The following is a 23,589-nucleotide window of genomic DNA, read 5'->3' as shown; positions in this document are numbered from 1 at the left end:
AGCTGTCCTGGGCGGTTTCACGTCTGTTCTGGTGGCCTTCTCTACGTTCCGACATCGCCGCATATGTAGCGGCATGCTCCGTTTGTGCCCAGAGTAAGTCCCCTCGGCACCTTCCGTTGGGCCTTTTGCAACCCATAGCCACCGGGGAGCGTCCATGGTCACACCTGGGGATGGATTTCATTGTGGACCTCCCTGCATCCCGAGGCCATACGGTCATTCTCATGATTGTGGATCGGTTTTCCAAAATGTGCCACTGTGTTCCTCTCAAGACGTTACCCTCTGCACAAGAGTTGGCCTCGATTTTTGCCAGGGAGGTCTTCCGGTTGCACGGTTTGCCCAAGGAGATTGTGTCGGATCGGGGGAGTCAGTTTGTGTCCAGGTTCTGGCGCGCCTTTTGCTCCCAGTTGGGGATTCATCTCTCTTTCTCCTCGGCCTACCACCCTCAGTCCAATGGGGCCGCAGAACGATCCAATCAGGCCTTGGAGCAATTCCTTCGTTGCTATGTCTCCGATCACCAAGACAATTGGGTTGACCTCCTGCCTTGGGCTGAGTTTGCCAGGAACACGGCGGTGAACTCTTCCTCTGGGACGTCTCCCTTCATGGCCAATTATGGGTTCCAACCTGCCGTGTTACCGGAGGTATTCTCTCCCCAGGATATTCCGGCTGGGGAGGATCACCTTTCCGTCCTACGTGCTTCTTGGGTACAGATCCAGAGGTCCCTTGAGGTCTCTGCGCAGCGCCAGAAACTCCAGGCTGATCGCAGACGAGCGCCCGCTCCTTCCTACCAGGTCGGAGACCGCGTATGGTTGTCCACCCGCAACCTCAACCTTCGAGTGCCCACTCCCAAGCTGGCGCCTCGCTTTGTTGGTCCCTTCCGAGTGCTTCGCAGGGTAAACCCGGTAGCCTATGCCCTTGCGCTTCCTCCTGGCATGCGGATCTCCAACGTGTTTCATGTCTCCCTGTTGAAGCCACTGGTGTGTAATCGTTTCACTTCCTCGATTCCTCGGCCTCGTCCGGTCCAAGTGGGCAATCGTGAGGAGTATGAGGTGAGCAATATCCTGGACTCACGCCTGGTCCGCGGCCGGGTGCAGTTTTTGGTCCATTGGCGTGGTTATGGTCCAGAGGAGCGTTCCTGGGTTCCCTCCGCAGATGTCCATGCTCCTGCTTTGCTCCGAGCCTTCCACGCACGCTTCGCTCAGAAACCGTTCCTTACTCCGCGGAGGAGGGGCCCTTGAGGGGGAGGTACTGTCATGGTCTTACCTCCTTGCTGTTCCCTTCGTTTGACATGTGCTGGCGGCCATCTTGGTTTCTGGGTTTTCTTGTAGCCTCCCACCCTGCGGCTCCTCCTTCCCACTGGGAGGAGCTGGATGCCCAGCTCATATATATAGGAGGTCTGTGGCTTCAGTTCCTTGCTTGGTCCTCCTGTGTTCACATGCTTCCAAGACTGCTGCTGCTTCTGGTTCCTGATCCTGGCCTCGTCTGACTACCCCGTTGGTTCCTGATTCCGGCTTCGTCTGACTACCCCGTTGGTTCCTGATTCCGGCTTCGTCTGACTACCCCGTTGGTTCCTGTTCCTGGCTTCGTCTGACTACCCTTCTGGTTCCTGACCTCTGTCTCCGCAAGACCCTGCTTCGGTTTAGCCATCCGTTCGGACTTTGCTTACGGCTTGCTCTTCAATAAAACCTTCTTATTTTCCACTTATCTCTTGTTGTACGTCTGGTTCATGGTTCCATGACAGACAGCAATTGGAAAAACCTCTATGTTTATAAAAAAAAACTGAAAAATTGATTTATAAGTGCAGGGAAAGGATAGGGAAGAATCATTTCACAGCATCTTAGTGCAGGGAGAGACGTCAGAAGGCGCAAGGGACATTGATAGGAAAGTGATTTACAAGTGCAGGGAACGATTATTTGGGGATTCAAATAGTCATTAGACAGCTCTGTCATTCCAGCTTTTTGTTATTGGGCTGCAAGTGTTATGTTGGAAAGCCTTTAGTGGCTTATATCTTAGTATCTTATTCAGTACTACAAGAAAAATATATACGCATTTCACTTCTGCAGTTATTTCTGTTGAAAGCCTATAGGGGCGTATTTCAGTCAACAAAAAAAAAAAATATATATACACACTGCACTGTTGCAGTTATTTCTGGTGAAAGCGTATAGGGGTGTATTACAGTAAAAAAAAAGAAAAATATATATGCACTGCACTGTTGCAGTTATTTCTAGTGAAAGCGCAAAGGGGCATATAGGGGCATATTTCATTAAAATAGGAGAAATATATACACCGTGCACTGTTGCAGTTATTTCTGGTGAAAGCGTATAGGGGCATATTTCAGGCCAACAAGAAAAATATATACGCACTGCACTGTTGCAGTTATTTCTAGTGAAAGCGCAAAGGGGCATATTACTTTTAAAAAAGAAAAATATATACGCACTACACTGTTGCAGTTATTTCTGGTGAAAGTGAATAGGGGTGTATTACATAAAAAAAAGAAAAATATATACGCACTGCGCTGTTGCAGTTATTTCTGGTGAAAGCGCATAGGGGTGTATTACAGTAAAAAAATAAAAATATATACGCAATGCACTGTTGCAGTTATTTCTAGTAAAAGTGTATGGGGGCATATTTCAGTAAAATAAGAAAAAAAGTATATACGAACTGCACTGTTGCAGTTTATTTCTGGTGAAAGCGTATAGGGGCATATTTCAGTAAAAAAAGACATATATATATACACACTGCACTGTTGCAGTTACTTCTGGTGTAAGCGTATAGGGGCGTATTTCAGTACCTTAAGAAATATATATGGCCGCAGTTTACTCTTTAACTTTTTTTTCTGGTCAAAGCGTATAGGGTCGTATTTTAGTACAACAAGAAAAATATATCCTCAGTGCATTTCAGCAGGTAATTGTGGTGAAAGCGTTTAGCGGCCTATTTCAGTACAAAAAGAAAAAGATATTCGTCGCGTTTAGTGGTGGTTTAATTTCCATTTCATTTGTTTAGTTCAGCTACAAGTATGTAAGGCAGAAAAGTGCCAGGCCATGCACAGAGGAGTGGCAGAGGCCTGAATGTTTCAGGCGCATGCAGAGGTTGCAGCAGAGTAAAGGGTCGTGGCAGCAGTAATCGCAGCAAAAGGCCTGAGCTCCCGGTGTCATCTAGCAGTCGTGTCTTGACCAGCAACCCTGCGGTTCTTGATTGATTAACTCTGTCATCCATGTCATCCCAAGTGACATCAGACACCCCCAGCCAACAGTCGGTTGGTTTGTCAGACACAATCCTTAGTTGGCATGGCCCGGAAGCAGGACCTGTGCCCTCACCTGTCCTCAACCTGCCTTTGGCCTTTTCTGTTCCATCACCGCAAGAAGTGCTACATGCAGTGGGCTCAGCTTCACTTTTCAGCAAGGATGAGCTACTAGAGGACAGTCGTCAGCAGCTACTCCCCAGCCAAAATGTGGAGAAGACTTCAGCCACTTCCTCTGCTAGGCGGGCAAGTAATGATGAGGAGAGCTTGTGTTGCGAGTAGTCAGGCTCCTGAACCAGAGGCCGTTGAGGAGGACATCAGTGATGTGCAGACACTACTCGATGAAGATGAAGCCGATAGCACTTGGGAGTCGGGAAAGGGCTTCGTCATCCTCAGGACATGAGGGTGGCAGCTTGGCCGTCAGGCAGCGGCTGAGCCAGCAAGTCGCTACTGTGGCCGGAAGTCAGCAGGGTGGCAGCAGTGGGAGGTTGGGAGCCAAACGTGCCCGGGGTAGACCACCTGCTTCACAGCAGCCTACCTGACCGGGAAGTATTGGTGCATGGAGGCAGCAGCGGTAGCAATCAGTCAGTGCGCACTGTTGGGGGGAAAATCACTTACTCAGCGGTGTGGAAGTTTTTTTCAAAGCGCCAGAGGAGGTGAACGTGGCCATGTGTCGCATCTGTGGGCAGAAGGTGAAGCGTAGCCGTGGTGCTAATGTTGGCACTACGGCCTTGCGTCAACATATGCAGCGTCACCATACAGTGACCTGGGAGAACCATTGGTCCGATGTGGTGCTCCAGTCTACTGCAGCAACCACTGCATCAGCCAGTGGCACGCACGCAGATTTCAGGCAGTCAAGGCTCCACCACCTCAGCCGAAGGGAGCTGTCTGTCATTCCTATCTTCTCCTGATCCAGATCTTCCTGCTCCTCCTACTCCTCATCAGTCATTCCGTCAGCAATCGATCACCAAAGTGATTGCCGAGAGACAGCAGTATGCGTGCAAGCATCCAACGGCGCAGAAGCTGAACGTGCTCCTGTCCAAGTTGCTGTTGCTGCAGTCCCTCCCTTTCCAAGTGGTGGACTCAGCACCTTTCAGAGAACTGATGGCTTGTGCCGAGCTGAGGTGGAGAGTCCCAAGCTGTCACTTCTTTTTAAAAAAGGCAGTACCAGTCCTGCACTCGTATGTAGAACAGAAGGTGGGCCAGTCCTTGAGCCTGTCGGTGTCTGCCAAAGTGCACGGCAGCACCGACGTGTAGAGCTGTAACTACGGTCAGGGACAATACATGTCCTGTACGGCCGACTGGGTGAATGTGGTTCCTGCACAGCAACACCAGCAACTTGGCCAGGTCACGGCGCTTCCGCCTCCACGTGCTCACGCCATTGGTCCTGCGACAATGTCTGCCTCCTCATCCTCCACCATGTCCTCAGCCTCCACTACAGGGACAAGTCACAGTGCCCCTACAGCATACCACATGTGCAGGGCTCGGCAGTGTCAAACTGTTCTGCACCTGGTTTGCCTTGGCGAACGGAGTCACACAGAGGAGGGTGCTCCGTGTGATGCATCAAGAAATCGAATCCTGGCTTTCTCAACGACAACGGAAAATCAAAACCATGCTGACCGAAAACGGGAAGAATATGGTGTCGGCACTGCATCAAGGAAGGCTGAGCCATGCGCCCTGCATGGCACACGTGTTCAATCTGGTTGTCAAGCGGTTTCTGAAGTCTTCCACCCATCTGTAAGACATCCTAAAAATGGGCAGGAAACTTTGCATGCACTTCGGCCACTCGTACACCGCAAAGCACACCTTCCTTGAGCTGCAGCGGCAGAACGTCATCTCCCAACATAGGCTGATATGCAGCGTTTCCACCCATTGGAATTTCACCCTACATACGTTGGACTGACTATATAAACAGAGAAAGGCCATCAACAATTTCTTGAGGATGCAAGTGGTTAGGAGTACTCCACTGTGTAACTTCGATGTCAGCCAGTGGCAGCTCATGCGTGACATTACACTGCTTCATGTCCTGGAACAGATGCTGGTAACAATGGCTGGTCAGGGGACAAGAGACATGGCGCCTCTATCTCACAGCCACATGAGCCCTGTGGGGGCTGAACTGGAAGAGGAGGGGGAGGACGAAATTGGAGCATAGGCAATGTGTAGCCAAATGGGTGGTTTTTCTACTCAGCTGACAGGACAGGAGGAGCAGGAGCAGCTAGAGGGGCTACAGGGTGATGAGGAAGATGAGACAGAGGACCTGGACACACTGTGGCAGTATGCAGTGGAGATGGAAGCAGGGAGTCCCTTCGAGTCACTTGCACAAATCGCACGATGCATGCTCGCTTGCGTAGTGACAGCCGAATTGTCACCATTCGGCAGAGGAATGACTTCTGGCTCTCCACCTGGTTTGACCCTCGCTAACGGTCCAGAATGGGGGGCATTTTTTACACTCACAGAGAGGGAGGACAAACTGAACTACTACATCCTATGTAGTCAGTTGGCCGCTGCCTATCTGCGCCATCGTCCATCCTCTCGCAGGTCTGACCGGGGGGCCCTCTGCGCTCACATTCCACTGCCATGGCTGCTGGGGAGGGGTGGAGTAGCAGGAGCAGTACCAGATCCATCAGCAGCAGCCTGAGTCTACAGTCGCTGATGAGTAGCTTTCTTCACCCGCATAGTGAAAAAGCTACTCACCAGCAGCAGCAGCAGGTAGACCTGAAGCAGGACCTGAACCAGCAGGTGGTGGCATACTTCGAAAGCACCCTGCCACCCCACATTGAAGATCCGCTTGACTACTGATATAGCAAAACTGGATTTGTGGCAGCAACTAGCAGAGTTTGCCCTGGAAAAGCTGTCCTGCCCAGCCAGTAGTGTGGCATCAGAGTGAGTGTTTAGTCGGCGGGGGCCATAGTTACCCCAAGGAGAACTCGTCTGTCCACCCAAAATGTGGAGAGACTGACCTTTGTCAAGATGAATCAGGCGAATTCCGCCTTTGTTGTATTTTCACCAGTTTATTATATGGATACCGATATGTTATGTTGGCTAACATAACACATTGCATGTAATTAGCTATGTGTATGATTGATATGTGCTTCACCTTGTAACTAGCTATCTCTTGTTGTACTGCATCATATGACATGTTATACAATAATAAAAACAGATTTGGTAAAAAAAAAAAAGATGAATCAGGCGTGGATCAGCCAGGATTTCCAACCATCAATTCCTGATGCATCAGACTAGATCATCATTAGTGCCACACCAACACTTTGATAAAAGAGACCAGTTTCTTCTAACTACCTGCCTCAGCTACGACTCTGATGCTGCAACCCACCTGATGCCACACATCTGATGCCAAGTGCTCCTTCTTGCACCCACCTTTGTCAGCGAGTACTGGTATTCCAACTCACCGCCCCACTCTGTTACCGGGCCACTTTGTAGTCTCCTGTTGCAGCTGCTGCTGCCATCTCCAAACTATGTCACCTTGCCACTCTGTGGTCTCCTGATGCTGCTGCTGCCATCGCCACATTATATCACCTTGCCACTCTGTGGTCTCCTCATGCTGCTGCCATCTCCACACTGTCACCTTGCCACTCTCTGTTTTCCTCATGCTGCTGCCATCTCCACACTATGTCACCTTGCCACTCTGTGGTATGCTGATGCTGCTGCCATCTCCACATTATGTCACCTTGCCACTCTGTGGCCTCCTCATGCTGCTGCCATCTCCACACTATGTCACCTTGCCACTCTGTGGTATCCTGCTGCTGCTTCCATCTCCACATTATGTCACCTTGCCACTCTGTATTTTCCTCATGCTGCTGCCATCTCCACACTATGTCACCTTGCCACTCTGTGGCCTCCTCATGCTGCTGCCATCTCCACACTATGTCACCTTGCCACTCTGTGGTCTCCTCATGCTGCCGCCATCTTCAAATGATGTCACCTTGCCACTCTGTGGTCTCCTCATGCTGCTGCCATCTCCACACTATGTCACCTTGCCACTCTGTGGTATCCTGCTGCTTCCATCTCCACATTATGTCACCTTGCCAATCTGTGGCCTCCTCATGCTGCTGCCATATCCACACTATGTCACCTTGTCACTCTGTGGTCTCCTGATGCTGCTGCTGCTGCCATCTCCACATTATATCACCTTGCCACTCTGTGGTATGCTGATGCTGCTGCCATCTCCACATTATGTCACCTTGCCACTCTGTGGCCTCCTCATGCTGCTGCCATCTCCACACTATGTCACCTTGCCACTCTGTGGTATCCTGCTGCTGCTTCCATCTCCACATTATGTCACCTTGCCACTCTGTATTTTCCTCATGCTGCTGCCATCTCCACACTATGTCACCTTGCCACTCTGTGGCCTCCTCATGCTGCTGCCATCTCCACACTATGTCACCTTGCCACTCTGTGGTCTCCTCATGCTGCCGCCATCTTCAAATGATGTCACCTTGCCACTCTGTGGTCTCCTCATGCTGCTGCCATCTCCACACTATGTCACCTTGCCACTCTGTGGTATCCTGCTGCTTCCATCTCCACATTATGTCACCTTGCCAATCTGTGGCCTCCTCATGCTGCTGCCATATCCACACTATGTCACCTTGTCACTCTGTGGTCTCCTGATGATGCTGCTGCTGCTGCCATCTCCACATTATATCACCTTGCCACTCTGTGGTCTCCTCATGCTGCTGCCATCTCCACACTATGTCACCTTTCCACTCTGTGGTATCCTGCTGCTGCAGCTATCTCCACATTATGTCACCTGGCCACTCTGTGTTTTCCTCATGCTGCTGCCATCTCCACACTATGTCACCATGCCACTCTGTGGTATCCTGATGCTGATGCCATCTCCACATTATGTCACCTTGCCACTCTGTGTTTTCCTCATGCTGCTGCCATCTCCACACTATGTCACCTTGCCACTCTGTGGTATCCTGATGCTGCTGCCATCTCCACACTATGTCACCTTGCCACTCTGTGGTCTCCTCATGCTGCCACCATCTCCAAACTATGTCACCTTGCCACTCTGTGGTCTCCTCATACTGCTGCCATCTACAAACTATGTCACCTTGCCACTCGGTGGCCTCTTCATACTGCTGCCATCCACAGACTCTGTCATTTTGCTACTCTTTCAAAGTGTTTTTTTCTGTAAAAATGATGGGTGACTGAAAAACTCATTTTGCTGTATGGACCGAATGACGTCATGTGAGGTTGTGTGACGTCTGAAAGCGTGAGGAAAATATATATTCTGAAACAACAAATATACAAAAAGTACATGAAAACAATGACAACCTCTTTAAGCTGCCGCCACCCCCAGACTGTCATTGTGCCACTCCGTGGCCTCCTCATACTGCTGCCAACTCCAAACTCTGTCATTGTGCCACTCCGTGGCCTCCTCATACTGCTGCCAACTGCAGACTCTGTCATTGTGCTACTTGGGGGCCTCATCATATTGCTGCCATCTATAGACTCTGTCATTGTGCCACTCGGTGGCTTTCTCCTGATTCCGCCACCTCAAGACTTGGTGATTGTGCCACTCTGTGGTCTCTTCATGCTGCATGCACCTCACCACTATGTCACCACTATGTCATGCTGTTCCCACTCTCCCCACTTCATGACTGGTCCACTATTTTGCCTTTCGGCCTGGCTGACATCATCATTTATTTGACCTTTCTTCTGATCTGTCAGAAGGAAGGAAAAATGAGACGCACAACGGATCCTGTCTGTGTAGCAGCTGAAGGCCTGTATGGTCCCATCAGAATTAGCTTATGATTTGGTAGCCAAAAGCAGGAGAGGGTAGAAAACACAGAAGACATGCAAATATTCCTTTAACATGTTATCTCTGTTTTACATCCACTCCTGTTTTATTTTTTGGGGGGCATTAGCAATACTGATGGATTATTGAGCAAATGTTGACCGAGTGAAGGCGTATTCTCCACAGACAGGATCCGTTTTTTGTGGGTTAATGTTCTGACGGATCAAAGGAAGGGCAAAATAATCAGTGACTCTGTCCGAGGGCACTACTTGTATACGCGTTTATTAGAACAGGTTCTGATAACATTTATATAGAATCAGTTGGCGACGGTGTAAAAGGAGTGCGCTTCTTCTTGGAACTAACATCTACCTGTAAGGCTGAGTTCATACTTAAGTTATTTGGTCAGTTTTGTGCCCCGTGACTGCCCTAATAAGTGTGCAGTGATTCTAAGAGCGACGCCTGTCATCTGCATGTCATACGGACTCACAGTATTATTTCACTAGCAAAAAAGACTCCCTATGCCTGTTACTACAAGGCACAGTGTTCTATACCACTATAAAGGGTCTCAGAAGCCAGGAAATAGCCTTTTTTTTTTACTGGAATCGCTGCAAATAAATTCGGATCGAAGCAATATTTTCCAACAAATTGGGTGAACCGGCCGAATCGAATTTTTGAAAAAATCGCTCATCTCTAATGCATGTAGATGTGCCCCTGCAGCTGAGCTTGGAAAACAGCGCACGGTTAATATAAGCACATATACGGATTTAGAAAGCAGCGACTCTTAAAATAAAGTCTACTCCTTAAAGCACAAAACCCCCTTTCCCCTACTGCAGCATCATCCTGCAATATGAATACAAATGTGTGGGATATAAATATATAAAACTACAGGAATCAAAGAAGGCAAAACAAATAGAAGGAATCTGCTCTCAGGAAGTACTAAAAAGAAAAGTCGTTGAAATGGCAATAAAAGCGACATTGTTCTTACAAGGAATGATACAACACATAGTCTATTACTTCCTAAGCAGAAGAAAGGGATATTGTAAGTGAAATGTGAGCCACAAGGTGGTGCTACATCTTCATTCAATGTTTCTGTCCCTTACTCCTATTTTTATGGGATTTCGGCAGACAGCAGACTTTACTGCAATCTCAAGGAGGCCTTTGGACTTCATAGAGACGGTCCCTAACCTGTGACTCCATCTATCACATCTGACACTATTAGAATTTCCCTTGTTTCTCATGCCATCTGTAGGATCAACTATTCCTAATGGAAAGTTCTGATTTCTATCAACTTCTGACAAGCTAGTATGTAAATAATGGGTGGGGTGGTCCACCCGGAGCAAGAGTCATTACAAGGATACAATATACAAAGACGAAGAGAGGCAAGACACAGGAGATAATGTTCCTATAGGAATGAACTTACAATGTCTAAGGAGGGGAATCTTTGAGATTGGTTTGGCTGGTACGAGATATTTAAGGTGGTAACCAGTGATTAATAGGTGGGTAAAACAATTGTGGGGTGGATTGACATAGTTTTTCAGCTGTGTTTTTCGCGTTTTTTTACAAATGCTGTTTTGATGCATTTTGCCTAAACTCAGCTCCAGAAGTTAGCAGAAAGTCTATGGAATATATGAACTGTGCTAGTGGCCTTTTTTTCATCCCCTCCTTATTTATTAATGGCTTTTTTGGGGGGGCAGTAAAAAATGTTAGAGCAAATTTGAGGATGCAGAAAGTCTAAAGAACAAAAGGGAAAGACTGTAGAAGAAGAATCCTGGGAAGATTTGATGAACTTGTGACAGAACAAAGCTTGAAGGACTAGATATCTTTGGAAGGAACTTTTATAAGTTATTGTGTTGTCAGGAGAGCAGACAGAAGGATATTGTGGTAGTTAAGAGATTGCATTCAATAAGGACTCTAGAGTTAAGAAATAGGTTTTGGAGATGTTTCAAAAGCGAAGACTGCAGGACTTGATAATGTAGGTGTGACAGATGAAGAAGAGGACCACGTCAAGGGATGCAACAAGACAGATAGTTTAGAGACAGTGGTAACTAACAGGAAGAAAGAAAGATAATTTAGCGATTTGGTTCTGATTCAGTTTTTTACACTTCTCAGACATTCAAAAGGAAATTACAGATGGGCAGTGTAGAATGGTAGAGATGAAGGGTGTTTAGGGGGTGGACATTTCGATTTTGGTGTCTTCTGTACACAGTTAGTGCATGAGGCTAAAGGAGGTTGGTTTGGCAAGACTAGTAGTGTAGACCAGAGTAGGACCTAAAGGGAATTTGTCATCAGCAACCTCCATATCAAATTGTTTGCATAGACACAGCTGTGGTTCACCTGATTAAAATGCTGTTTTTCTTTTGTTGAGATGAGCCATTTCTGAGTTATGATTATTTTTCTTAATATTTAAATTAGCCTTTTGTGCTGTGAGGGTTGCACCATTGCTCTTCTTGCACCCAAGCTCTGCTCCTTTCTATGGCCAGCCCTTTGATTGACATGACCAGGCGGTGTCATGGCAGTAAGGGATGGGCTGGAAACAGACATGAGTGGTGTTCGGGTGCAAAGAGCAATGGCGACGCACTCATTGCACCAAGGGCCTAATTTGCATATTGAGAACAAGTATCATAACTCGGGAATGGAGCCCCAGATCAACAAAAGAAAAACAGCATTTTAATCAGGTTAACCACAGCTATGTGTGTATGCAAACAGATGGATAGAGAGGTCACTGATGACGGATTCCCTTTAAAGGGAACCTGTCACCATGAAATGCAGTGGAATCTGCAGACAGCATGTTATAGACCAGGTGGAGCTGAGCATATTTATATATAGCTTTGTGGGAAAATATGCAGTAAAACTTGTAATTTATACATTTAAATCTCTGCATTTCTGAACTTAAGACCGCCCCTGTGTACAGCCATCAGTAACTGACAGCAGTCTCTGTATAGACGCTTACACAGAATATCAGTCACTGATAAAGATGGTCCCCATGGACTAATGAAGTCAGAAACCAGTGATTTACATGCATAAATTACAAGTTTTACTAAATCTTTTCCCACAAATCTGTATATCAATCAGTTCAGCTCCTCCTGCTCTATTATATGCTGCCTGCAGAATGCACTGCATTTTGTAGTGACAGGTTCTCTTTAATGGTAACAGGATACTTACCAGTTGACCCATGCAATTCAATGGGGCCAAGCGCAAATCCATTTTTTTTTACACAGATCTGTATTCCCACTCAGAAAATATGTTCTTTTCTTTTTTTATAAATAAAAATTTCTATTGATGGGAGTGAGAAAAATGTGATTCTTTCTGTTTTTTAAGCTATTCATTTTTCAAGGATCCATGCTTCTGGCCCTGTCTGCTGTTATGTTTCCATCCCTGAAGGCTGCTATAAGCAGCTGATTGATGGGGGTGACCGGTGGGAGATCCTCACCAATCTGATATAGATCGCCTATACAAAGGACACTTTAAAGGGGTTGTCCAGGTTACAGATGTTGATGACCTATCCTTAAGATAGGTCATCAACATCAGATTGGCAGGGTCAGACCCCTGGCACCCCTGCTGAACAGCTGTTTGAAGGAGCCACAGCACTCATACGAGCTCTGTCTACTTTGTAATGGCGATGCAGTGTAATTACAGCGGTTCATCCCATTATGTGAATGGGAAAGGAAACTGTAATTACACTGCACTGCCACTACAAAGTATAAGCATAAGCACTGCAGCCCCTTTAAACAGCAGATCGGCAGGAGTGCCGGGAGTCGGACACCAACCCATCTGATGTTGATGACCTGTCGTGAGGATAAGTGATAAAAAGCTGTAGCCCAGACAACGCTTTTAAGGAGTACTCTAAATGACTAAGGGGCTATGGGTACTGTTCTAATACCCAAATAGCCAGTCCACCCGTGGTCCATAGAGAGAAGGGGGGATTAGGCCAAGGAATGAGCCTTGGGAAAAACCTACAAAAAGGGATATGGAAGGGAGGAGGCACCATAAACACAGACCACAAAGGGAAGATGACAAGACAGAAGCATAAAAATGAAGCATTTGTAGCAACAACGAGCAACCATCAGAGTCAAAGACAAAGTAGAGGTCAAGAAGTATGCAAAGAACAAACAAATGGAATTATGGGCACAATTTCTAAGGATGGTGGCACCGTGGCAATACAAGTGTTAAAATCGAGAGCGTTTTTATTGCTTTACTTCTGTGACTTTAAACACAAGGGAACTTATGTTTATGTCACCTGTGTCGTTGGATATGTGCCGTGTCCCCACACCCCCTGAGCATTAAGCCCTGATGCAATTTTAGGAAACAAAGCATTGCAATCCTTAGAGAGTAAATGTACAGAGATACCAGTGCCCAGAATGCACTGCAAAAACCGGGCATGAATTTCATTACGTCATATGGAAAACAATTACTGGATTCAGTGTCTATGAGTTATAGCATAGCATAGAAAACTATGGCCGCAAAAGACTGAGATAGATTGTCTGCAATTTACTGAACTTTTCTGCTTTTACAACTCTTTTTTGTTAAAAAGGTTTATAGTGTTAATGTACAGTATAGTAACTGAAGAAAAAAGAGCAGCACTCACCTGCATCCAGCAATCAAGAAGCATGGACACAGCCTGGACTCGGCTGCTACAACTTGCAAAGGAAAACGAGATGAAAGGTCCAGCTTCTAAAATACAAACTTTTATTCCAAGCGTTAAAATTTCCATACACAGGAGAAACAGTACACGGTCTACGCGTTTCGGACCTAACGATTACGGTCCTTACTCATGACAAATGTACCTTAAAATCCCACTCCACATTCAAGCAATCCAAACCAAGGAACGGCTCACGTGGTTTATCTGGGGTGGGAAATAAAAGGGTCAAACACAATTGCCATAAAAAATGAACCCTATATGTGCAGACATAAAGAGAAAGAAAAAAAGAAAAAAAAATCCCAAAACTCATATATAAATAGATAACAATCAGTAAATAAAATTAGTAACACAGCAGGGCAATATATCTATCACTAGTATTGTAAGATTAAATCATGTTTTTTAGTGTATAAAAAAAAGTCACCTCTATAACTTTTCCAATAACTGTTACTACTGTACTATTACTATAACTCCTATAACCTATATCTCCTCTTATTACTGCCTATAACCTCTCCCTATATCTCCTCTTATTACTGCCTATAACCTCTCCCTGTATCTCCTCCTATTACTCCATATAACCTCCCAAATCTCCTCCTATTACTCCATATAACCACTCCCTATATCTCCTCCTATTACTCTATATAACCTCTCCCTATATCTCATCCTATTACTCCATATAACCTCTCCCTATATCTCCTCCTATTACTCCATATAACCTCTCCCTATATCTCCTCCTATTACTCCATAAAACCTCTCCCTATATCTCCTCCTATTACTCCATATAACCTCTTCCTATATCTCCTCCTATTACTCCCTATAACCTCTTCCCATATCTCCTCCTATTATTCCATATAACCCCTTCTTATATCTCCTTCTATTACTCCATATAACCTATCCCTATATCTCCTCCTATTACTCTATATAACCTCTTTATATATCTCCTCCAATTATGCCTTATAACCTCCCCTATATCGCCTCCTATTACTCCATATAACCTCTTCATATATCTTCTCATATTACTCCATATAACCTCTCCCTATATTTCACCCTATTATTCCATATAACCTCTACCTATTTCTCCTCCTATTACTCTATATAACCTCTATGTATATCTCCTCCTATTGCTCCATATAACCTCTTCCTATAGCTCTCTTATTACTCCATATAACTTATCCCTATATCTCCTCCTATTACTCAATATAACCTTTCCCTATATCTCCTCTTATTACACTATATAACCTCTCCCTATATCTCCGCCTATTACTCTATAAAACCCCTCCCTATATCTCCAATTGCTCCATATAACCTCTCCCTATACCTCCTCCTATTACTCCATATAACTTCTCCCTATATCTTATCCTATTACTCCATTTAACCTTTGCCTATATTTCCTATTACTCCATATAACTTCTACCTATATCTCATATTACTCCATATAACTTCTCCCTATATCTCATATTACTCCATATAACCTTTCCTATATCTCCTCTTATTACTCTATATAACCTCCCTCTATATCTCCTCCTATTACTGCATATAACATCTCCCTATATCTCCTCCTATAACTCCATATCACCTCTCCCTATATCTCCTCCTATTACTCCATATCACCTCTCCCTATATCTCCTTCTATAACTCCATATAACCTCTTCCTATATCTCCTCCTATTACTCCATATAACATCTCCCTATATCTCCTCCTATTACTCCATATAACCTCTCCTATATCTCCTCCTATTACTCCATATAACATCTCCCTATATCTCCTCCTATTACTCCATATAACCTCTCCTATATCTCCTCCTATTACTCCATATAACTTCTCCCTATATCACCTCCTATTACTCCATATAACCTCTCCCAATATCTCCTCCTATTACTCTATATAACCTCTCCCTATATCTCCTCCTATTACTCCATATAGCATCTTCCTATATCTCCTCCTATTACTCCATATAACCTCTCCTATATCTCCTCCTATTACTCCATATAACTTCTCCCTATATCACCTCCTATTACTCCATATAACCTCTCCCAATATCTCCTCCTAATACTCCATATAACCTCCTTCTATATCTCCTCCTGTTACTGCATATAATCTCTCCCTATATCTCCTCTTATTACTCCATATCACCTCCTATTACTCCATATAACCTCTCCCTATATCTCCTCCTATTACTGCATATAATCTCTCCCTATATCTCCTTTTATTAATCCATATCACCTCTCCCTATATCTCCTCCTATTACTCCATATAACTTCTCCCTATATCTCCTCTTATTACTTGGGATAACATATTTTATATTTATATACTTTATAGTTTTCCAGATATTCCTCTATAAAAAATAATGCAAGTTTCTGCTCCTCCTTTCTTCATTATAGCTTATTTAAGTCCATACAGTTTGTTCATTGTAAATTACAAATGAATGTGGAGCTCTGGGTAGCGGCTGGTGCCCCCTCTATTCCCTGGTACTAACACGCAGCGAATGAAAATGTCTGTCTAAACATCAATTTAATTGGAAAAGCCTTGTCTCTAACCTGGCATATTGACCCTGTGAATGCGGGAGAGATGGGGGAGAGAGACATGGATAATCAGGAAAGAGGCTGATAGAGCCTGCTAGTGTTAGGCAGGGACAAGGGTGGGGGGAGAGGTGAGTAAAAGGAATTGGTAACCTGGTCCAGTCTATAAAAATGAGCAAAATACTGTTCACTACCAGTTGTTAAAGGGGGCATTATATTGACTCGGAAGGTCTAATTGTTGGATGCCATCCCTTAGGGAGATAAATCATGGGTATCTCTCTGGGTGGTAAGAGAATAGACTACATACATAAAATAGAACAGGGTACAGGGATGATAGTAAGTAAAAGCACAGAATATAAAAGAGAAAGGGTGGTCACTATAAAGAAAAGGTATAGAGGTAGGCTAAAGGAGGGAGAGTAACTAGTACAGAGGCATGGACGAAAAATGAGAGAGACAGACAGACAGTAGGAGAGTGTCTGAGGGGAGGAGAGAAAGAGGGAGGGAGATAGAAGGTCAGATAGAGAGAGAGGGAGAAAAACACAAGGAAAGAGGGAGGGATAGTCAGGAGCGGGTGTCAGACCCTGAGTAAGAGAGAGCCCTAGACCTAGCAGGAGAGGGATGACTGAGAAAGCTAGGGGACCAGCAGAGAAGGCACGAACCAATGAGAGAACTGGAGAAGAAGAGAAAGGTGTGTGACAACCAGGCAAGGAAAGCAAGGAGAGAGGCGAGCAGGTGGAAGGAGGCAGCCGAGACAGAGCAAGTGCCAAGAGCAGGGGAGAAGCAAGGAAAAGAGTAGAAAGAACCAAGGTGATGGTCAAAGAGAGTGAAGAAGTGGAGACGAAAAGGCAGTCACCTATGTAGGGGAGGGGGAGAGTAGAGAAGTGCAAGGCAAGGGAGTAGCACAAGTGAGTGGTCAGGAGCATCCAGGCTGTGTATATCTCTAGCTGTGTATTCACAGCATACACATGGATGCTGAACGCAGGTGAGTGTACGTCTCAAGACTCAGCCACTGAGCAAAATGCAGCTAACGCAATGCTGCTTTATATTCCTGGTTCAAGGCAGCATCTATCTGGTAAGTAGTACATGAAGGAGAACCTCTGCTTCTACCCCCCAGCTGTGCCACCCCATACATGTCATGTGTTTCATACCCTTCTATGTGCCCTGTCTTGTGCCCTCGCTCCTAAATGTATGTTCTCACACCTGCTGCTCTACTGTTCTACATATCCTGGGCATTCCTGCCTGCAGCAGTGGGTCAGACTGGATATCTGCTGGGTGGCTTATGTTAAACATTCCCTGTCTACCTGTTGCTGGTTGAAGTCACATAATATGATAGCATATGCACATACGATAGTATATAGGGGGCGTGTGGGAAATGTAAGATTGGAGGTGTATGTGATGTGGCAAGAGCGATGTAAGCCCCAGACAGGATAAATCTAATATGGTGAAAGACAGATTTTCTTATAGGATTCTGGAAGGGGGATTATAAAGGTGTGGGGGGGGGGGGGGATTCTGGAGTCAGTTAGATGATACAAGGGTTAAAAAAAAAACGTCTCGCAGATGAGGAGAGAGCTTTAGATTGGAGATTATTTAGTAGATCAAACAGGCTGAATCATATACCTTAATACAAGGACTTGTGATAGTGTCCTTCTAGACAACTGGATGTGCTATTCAGGGGTTAATAAGAGAATTGTATTTATAGTCAGGGAGATCTAATAGCAAGGTCTGGTTTGTAAAGCAGGACATTTTTGATAGCCAGAACCATGTATCAGACATTTCATGGGTTAAACTATCACTCCAGTATGAAACCAGGGTGCCGTGTATGTTTTTTATAGGTTTATTAGAGGATGGACTATATGATCGGAGATGCTTATTGTGCTAAAAGGTCATTCTGGTAAAGAAGTAAAGGTCTACAGACAAAACAAAATTTCATATTTGACTGGGTCATGTTTAAGGGGGTCTGATTCTGAGTAGAAAAGAAAGGTCTACAACCATGGTCATGCTACTGACTCGTTAAAGAGGTGGTGTCACCTATGATCAGTAAGATGTAACTGAGAGACACAGTTAAAGGGTTAAAGAATCTTTTATGGAAGAAGATACCCGATGATAATGACGTTTGATAGGTCTCATCACATACAAAGTAACCGATCAATGAAGTTGATCATTTATAGAAATGCAATAATATTCTAATGATTAGAAAATAATATATGCTTAGATAGTCAGAGGGGCATTTACTAAGAGGCTAGTCTACTGTTAGTCTCAACCCAAAAGCTAATTTGTGGGTTATATCCCATATACCAGATAATTAATTAGTATGTCTTGACCTCGAAAATTACATAAAGGTTAAATACTTAGCCTTGTGTGGGGCTAGGAACTATTGACAAAATGTAATTCATTATGAATGACTCTTCACTGGGCAAATTAGCTTGCATTTTTAGATATAAACATAGACTAGATCTGGTTAATACCTGTCAGTAGCAAGGGGCCTTCAAAGACCCATCAATATTGACCTGGCCTCTAGGGTAAAATACTTGTCCTAACAAGAAGCCAGATGGACAAATAGGAGGCTTATTTAAAATTCAGGCCATTTATCCATGGTGTGAATGTGTCCATTGGTATGTATACATTGGGTCAACCCTGTAGTCTAGATGATAAGGACATTTATGAGAAGTTCTACCATACCATGACCTATTCACATAGCGGTACAGGTTGTGGATTTCAATATAAAGTGACCTATTGATTGTAAGCTAAAAGGATAAGCTTAAGAATGATGTGGTTTCTAATGTTGACTTGAGTCGAGTTGTTTTTAAGGTTCTTTCAAGGTTTTTCCTAATTGTCATTGCCCTTACACTGAACCAGTGCAGGCAGTCTTAAGTTCTTGCTAAGACAGATCTCAGAATACAGGACAGGCTCATACAGAGCTGCCTTTTCTACCTAATTGTGTTATTGTGTGACTGTATAACATTTGTAGGTCTCCATGGGTCTGTGGGATCATTTAGCAGATGCTACCCTCTACGGTAACTGCCATTTTGTAGCTGTCTTCTTTTTTCTCTTGACTTCTATCATGATATTGTATAATTGGTATTTTGTTATTGGTTGAATGATCTTGCTCTGCATCTTATTTTCGTGAAGGACATTGTGATGCACACTACAGGGTATGTTTCCATAAATTGCCATACTTCAGAAATTGTGGGGCAACAGCCAATAGAAGATATTAGAGGTGATAGTTTTTTTTATCTCTATTGCACTTGCCATAGTGTAAAATACAAAGATAGCCCCCAACCCAAGGAAACATTTGATGCTTTCATTAAACTTTCCAGGCCGCTATTGTCTTGTGAGATTATGCAATTCAATATCTGGCAATTTTTCTATTGTCACTAATTATTCATTGCCGTCAGGAGGCAGCACGAGCCTCATTATTTTATATTTTCAGCTTTTCACCATTGATCTGCAGTTCTGAGCCTATTTTGATGTAGCAATTAATTGCATATTAGAATTTATGTTTTACGATCATGTGTTGGGCTGAACTCATTCATGTATCTGCTACATTATGCATTCATAGGCTTGGTTATACATCTGTATTATTTCGTGAGCATACATTAGAGTGTGCCAGACGGTTTAAGGTTGTCAGAGTGGTCTGTCATCATTGCAGGAGGACTATTGTCTTCTATTATTGCTGTCTGGTGGGATTTACCAGGCTGTTATAATCTTCTGTGTGATCTTAAAGGATCCATATCCCTGCCCTTTTTTGTATCAAGGTTCACTCTTGTGTATCTTTTATGTTGCTCTCAATCAACATAACTCCCTATGGACTTAATTCATTAACCAGCTGCCCCCTCCTATCTGTCACCATGGTTATCCCCCTTTTGTAAAAAAAAAAAAAAATTAACTATTTCAGTTGTGGATATAATTATTCATGCGGCCTGTCCCACCTACAGAGATGATACTCAAACAACCATGTTGTTTACATGGCTCCCATAGCTGGAGGACCTCTATATAACTGCCCGCAGATGTAATATTGTAATGGAGCCCTCTTAACTGTAACAGCTACCCCACCTGCCGTAAGCCCTGTACTATATAATACTAGCATCTTCTTTTGTGGCCCTGGTGTCTTTGGGCTCCCTCAGGCAACAGGCCTGGGGTGTAGCTACTTATCTGACTATATGTAAAAGAGGCATGCAAATAATCAACCACTTCCTCAGTCCAGGAATAATGGTTCTAAAGAACCCAGATGTAAAGTGTTGGCCCTTCGTGTTGTCTTGTACTGAAAGGGGTTATCCAAGACCTATAATACTCCCCATATGCCCGGGCCGCTCACACAGATTGTAGTTGACTCCCTTCCCTGCATCCGTGTTGCTTCTGATGCCGGCACGGACACCGCTGCATCTCCCCGTCACGCAGATGAAAATATCCGGCGTGGGTGGGGCAGCCAATAGCAGGCCGCAATTGGAACGAGTCTCCCTAGCATCGCGGGTGATGCTGGAGAGGCTTGTTCCCACTGCTATAGGCTGCACCCCACCACCATCGCCGCTTGTTTTTATCCGCGTGACAGGGAGATGCAGTGGTGTCTGTGCCGGCATCAAAAGCGACGCGGGGTGCCGGAGAGTGAGGTAACTACAATCTGTGTGAGGGACCCGGGCATATGGGGAGCATTATAGGTCTGGGATAACCCCTTTAAAGTGTACCTGTCAGGTGATTCTTGCTGCCCTATCTGAGAGTAGCAAATGACAAAGGGAGATAATCAGAGCTCTGTGATATATTGGTTTATATGACTTTGAGGAAGATTTCTGATTAAAAAGCAGTAAATCCTGAGAGGACTCTTAGAAGAGACTCTGAGAGTCCTGATAACCCCACCCACACTGGATGATTGACAGCTCTCTGCATACACACACTGATTCAGGGAAAGCGCTCAGTCATCCTGTGTGGGTAGGGAAATCAGGACTCTCACTGTCTCTCCTAGGAGTTCTAGTAGTCCTGTCAGGATTTACTCTGCTATTTACACAGAAATCATGCTCCAAATCATATAAATCTATATTTCACAGAGCTCATGTTCTTTTTCTGTATCATATCCTGCTCTCAGGTAGGAGAGCAGAAACCACCTAATAGGTTCAAATCAAACAAAATCCTCTGAAGAAGTCATTCATACTATGGCCTCTTGGGTCTCAATTAATCTAAATTTGTTTTAATGTCTTACTCTGGCTTTTTATGATACATTTTGTATATTAGTACATTGTCTATGTCTGTTGGTTATATGGCATGCTGCAAGTGTGAACAGCAAGATGATATTTTACCATGAAGGTGTTAGCATTGGAATAGTGATGTTAAGAGCCTATGCCCTCGGTTGCTAAAAGCATATTCTCGTGACATCTGCAGTTACCACACAGCGTCTGTGAATTGTGTAGTGGTCTCTTTTTTCAAGTACCTCTTTGACATTGTGATACCCAGGGGGTGTAGGTCAGGTGGATGCACATTACTCAGCTCTCATTAAACTGGTTACACTGATTAGTACTCAGTATCACTAATTATCAGCTGTAGCATCTGTTACTGCTGGGGATTTCAGGTGAGAGGCTATCAATAACAGAAAGGAGCGGAGGGAGAATAAAAAAATAGAAGACATTGAAGAAGAAACACAGGGGAAAGGGAAGGAACACTTTCTGGTTGACTGAGACATAATTAAATTTTTTTTCTTCTGATATATGTATTTTTTATCTTCAGGTGATCTGTGGCCAAGAAGATTCTTCTACTGACCCAGATGATGAAGACCAGACAGATACAAAATCCCATTCCAGGCCTCGAATTCCTAGGAGACGGTCTTCTTCTCCATCCCGGTCTCGTAACTCAAGCCCCTTGAACTCCACTATCCTTCAACTTCTCTCCAACTCTCCGGAATTCTGGGATGTCCTGAACAGCCTTTCAGAGCTGGGTCATAATTCAGAACCCCCAATACCAGCTCGGATTCGACGTCAGTCTGTACTAAGGTCAACAGGAAGAGCCAAGAAAGTCTTTGGTTGGGGGGACTTCTATTCCAATATCAAGACAGTAAAGCTCAACCTTCTCATCACAGGAAAAGTGGTGGATCATGGGAACGGGTCCTTCAGTGTCTACTTTCTCCACAATTCTACAGGCCAGGGGAATGTTTCTGTCAGTCTTGTCCCACCATCTAAAGTCCTTGATTTTGATTTGGAGCAGCAGATGTATGCAGAAGCAAAGGAATCAAAAATCTTTAATTGTCGAGTGGAATTTGAAAAAGTAGATAAAGCAATTAAGACAGGTTTATGTCCTCACGACCCGTCAAAGACCTGCCACCAACAGCAAACTCGTAGCAAGGTCTCATGGACATGCTCTCACCCATTCAAGATTGTTTGTGTTTATGTCTCATTTTACACAACAGATTATAGACTAGTGCAGAAGGTCTGCCCGGACTATAACTATCACAGCAGCTCTCCATACTCACCCTCGGGCTAAAGATGACAAAAAATTGAGCTCACAGCTGTGGAATGGCCTATATTGGTCTAACTTTGGGTCTACCTTTTATGGACTTCCTGTGCCTTGGTCTGGTCCATTGTGGTGTATGTATTTGTGGAGACAGTGGGCAGAAAGCTATGTAAGTGATGTGTTGGATGTGAAATTTAAACCACTTCAATATACACACAAATATAAATTCTATATTGTTATCTCCCTATAAAATGAACTCATAGATTCACCTGGACACCGAAAAAGTTGTGGTCTTGAGGCCTAACTATGTCTCTGAATACTATATCTTCTGAAAACCCTACTAGAAAGATTTAGGGTAACACCCAAAAATCTAGAAGTGAGGTTTCAAACATTAAAGTAAAGTTAAAGTAACAGCTGACTGCAAGTTATCTTGTCCATCCATCATAGCAAATATCTTATATCTTGTGTATGACCATTTGGCCAATTTGCAAGTTGTGACTCCGTTTTATTATCACTGTTGTTTACCATCATCTGACCATCTTGTAGTTCAGTATTGTCTGTGTATCTACATCATGAGGGTTGCCTTAATGTGTAGTGAAAAAACTCATATCCTACAACTATGGAGACTATAGAACTTTATAAAGGCACAAAAACATACAATCATCATACAAGTAGAAGCCACCAAAACTGTAAACTTCCCATTCAACAAGTGATCGAAAGCAGTGGTAATATCGAGAGGCTGGCAAGAAATACATATTGTAAAATAAAATCTGAGAAATAATCAGTGTATTTATTACATGAGAAAAAAAAGTCTCCCAAAAAATAATCAGATGCGACTATATTACGACCTACCCCCCCCCCCCCCCCCGATAGTAAGTTATATGGAGCTGATGCAACAATTCTAATTTACATTTTCCTGTTTCATACTGCACACATCACTATCTATATGCCTGTCAGACTTCATATAGACATGATCCCTATGATAAAGTAATTTGAACAGTCATGT

The 23,589-nt window shown here is 44.3% G+C and overlaps 1 protein-coding gene across 1 annotated transcript; it reads left to right on the top strand.

Annotated features, from left to right (window-relative positions):
• Positions 1-16,773: 16,773 nt before the first annotated feature.
• On the top strand, positions 16,774-23,352 carry NXPH3 (neurexophilin 3). Its single transcript, XM_044299223.1, has 2 exons — positions 16,774-17,223; positions 21,864-23,352. Exons 1-2 carry the CDS (start codon positions 17,170-17,172, stop codon positions 22,611-22,613), a joined length of 804 nt encoding a protein of 267 aa, XP_044155158.1. The 5' UTR covers positions 16,774-17,169; the 3' UTR covers positions 22,614-23,352.
• The last annotated feature ends 237 nt before the right edge of the window (positions 23,353-23,589 follow it).

This window comes from Bufo gargarizans, chromosome 6, assembly GCF_014858855.1.
Source record: "Bufo gargarizans isolate SCDJY-AF-19 chromosome 6, ASM1485885v1, whole genome shotgun sequence".
Taxonomy (NCBI): Eukaryota; Metazoa; Chordata; class Amphibia; order Anura; family Bufonidae; genus Bufo; species Bufo gargarizans.
The sequence above is the reverse complement of the archived record's forward strand: the minus strand, read 5'-3'. Positions and strand labels throughout refer to the sequence as shown.

Coding starts and splice junctions, on each gene's coding strand:
- NXPH3 (XM_044299223.1), top strand. CDS start 17,170: ATGCAGCTAACGCAATGCTGCTTTATATTCCTGGTTCAAGGCAGCATC. Junction 17,224..21,863: donor TTCAAGGCAGCATCTATCTG/GTAAGTAGTACA, acceptor TTTTATCTTCAG/GTGATCTGTGGCCAAGAAGA.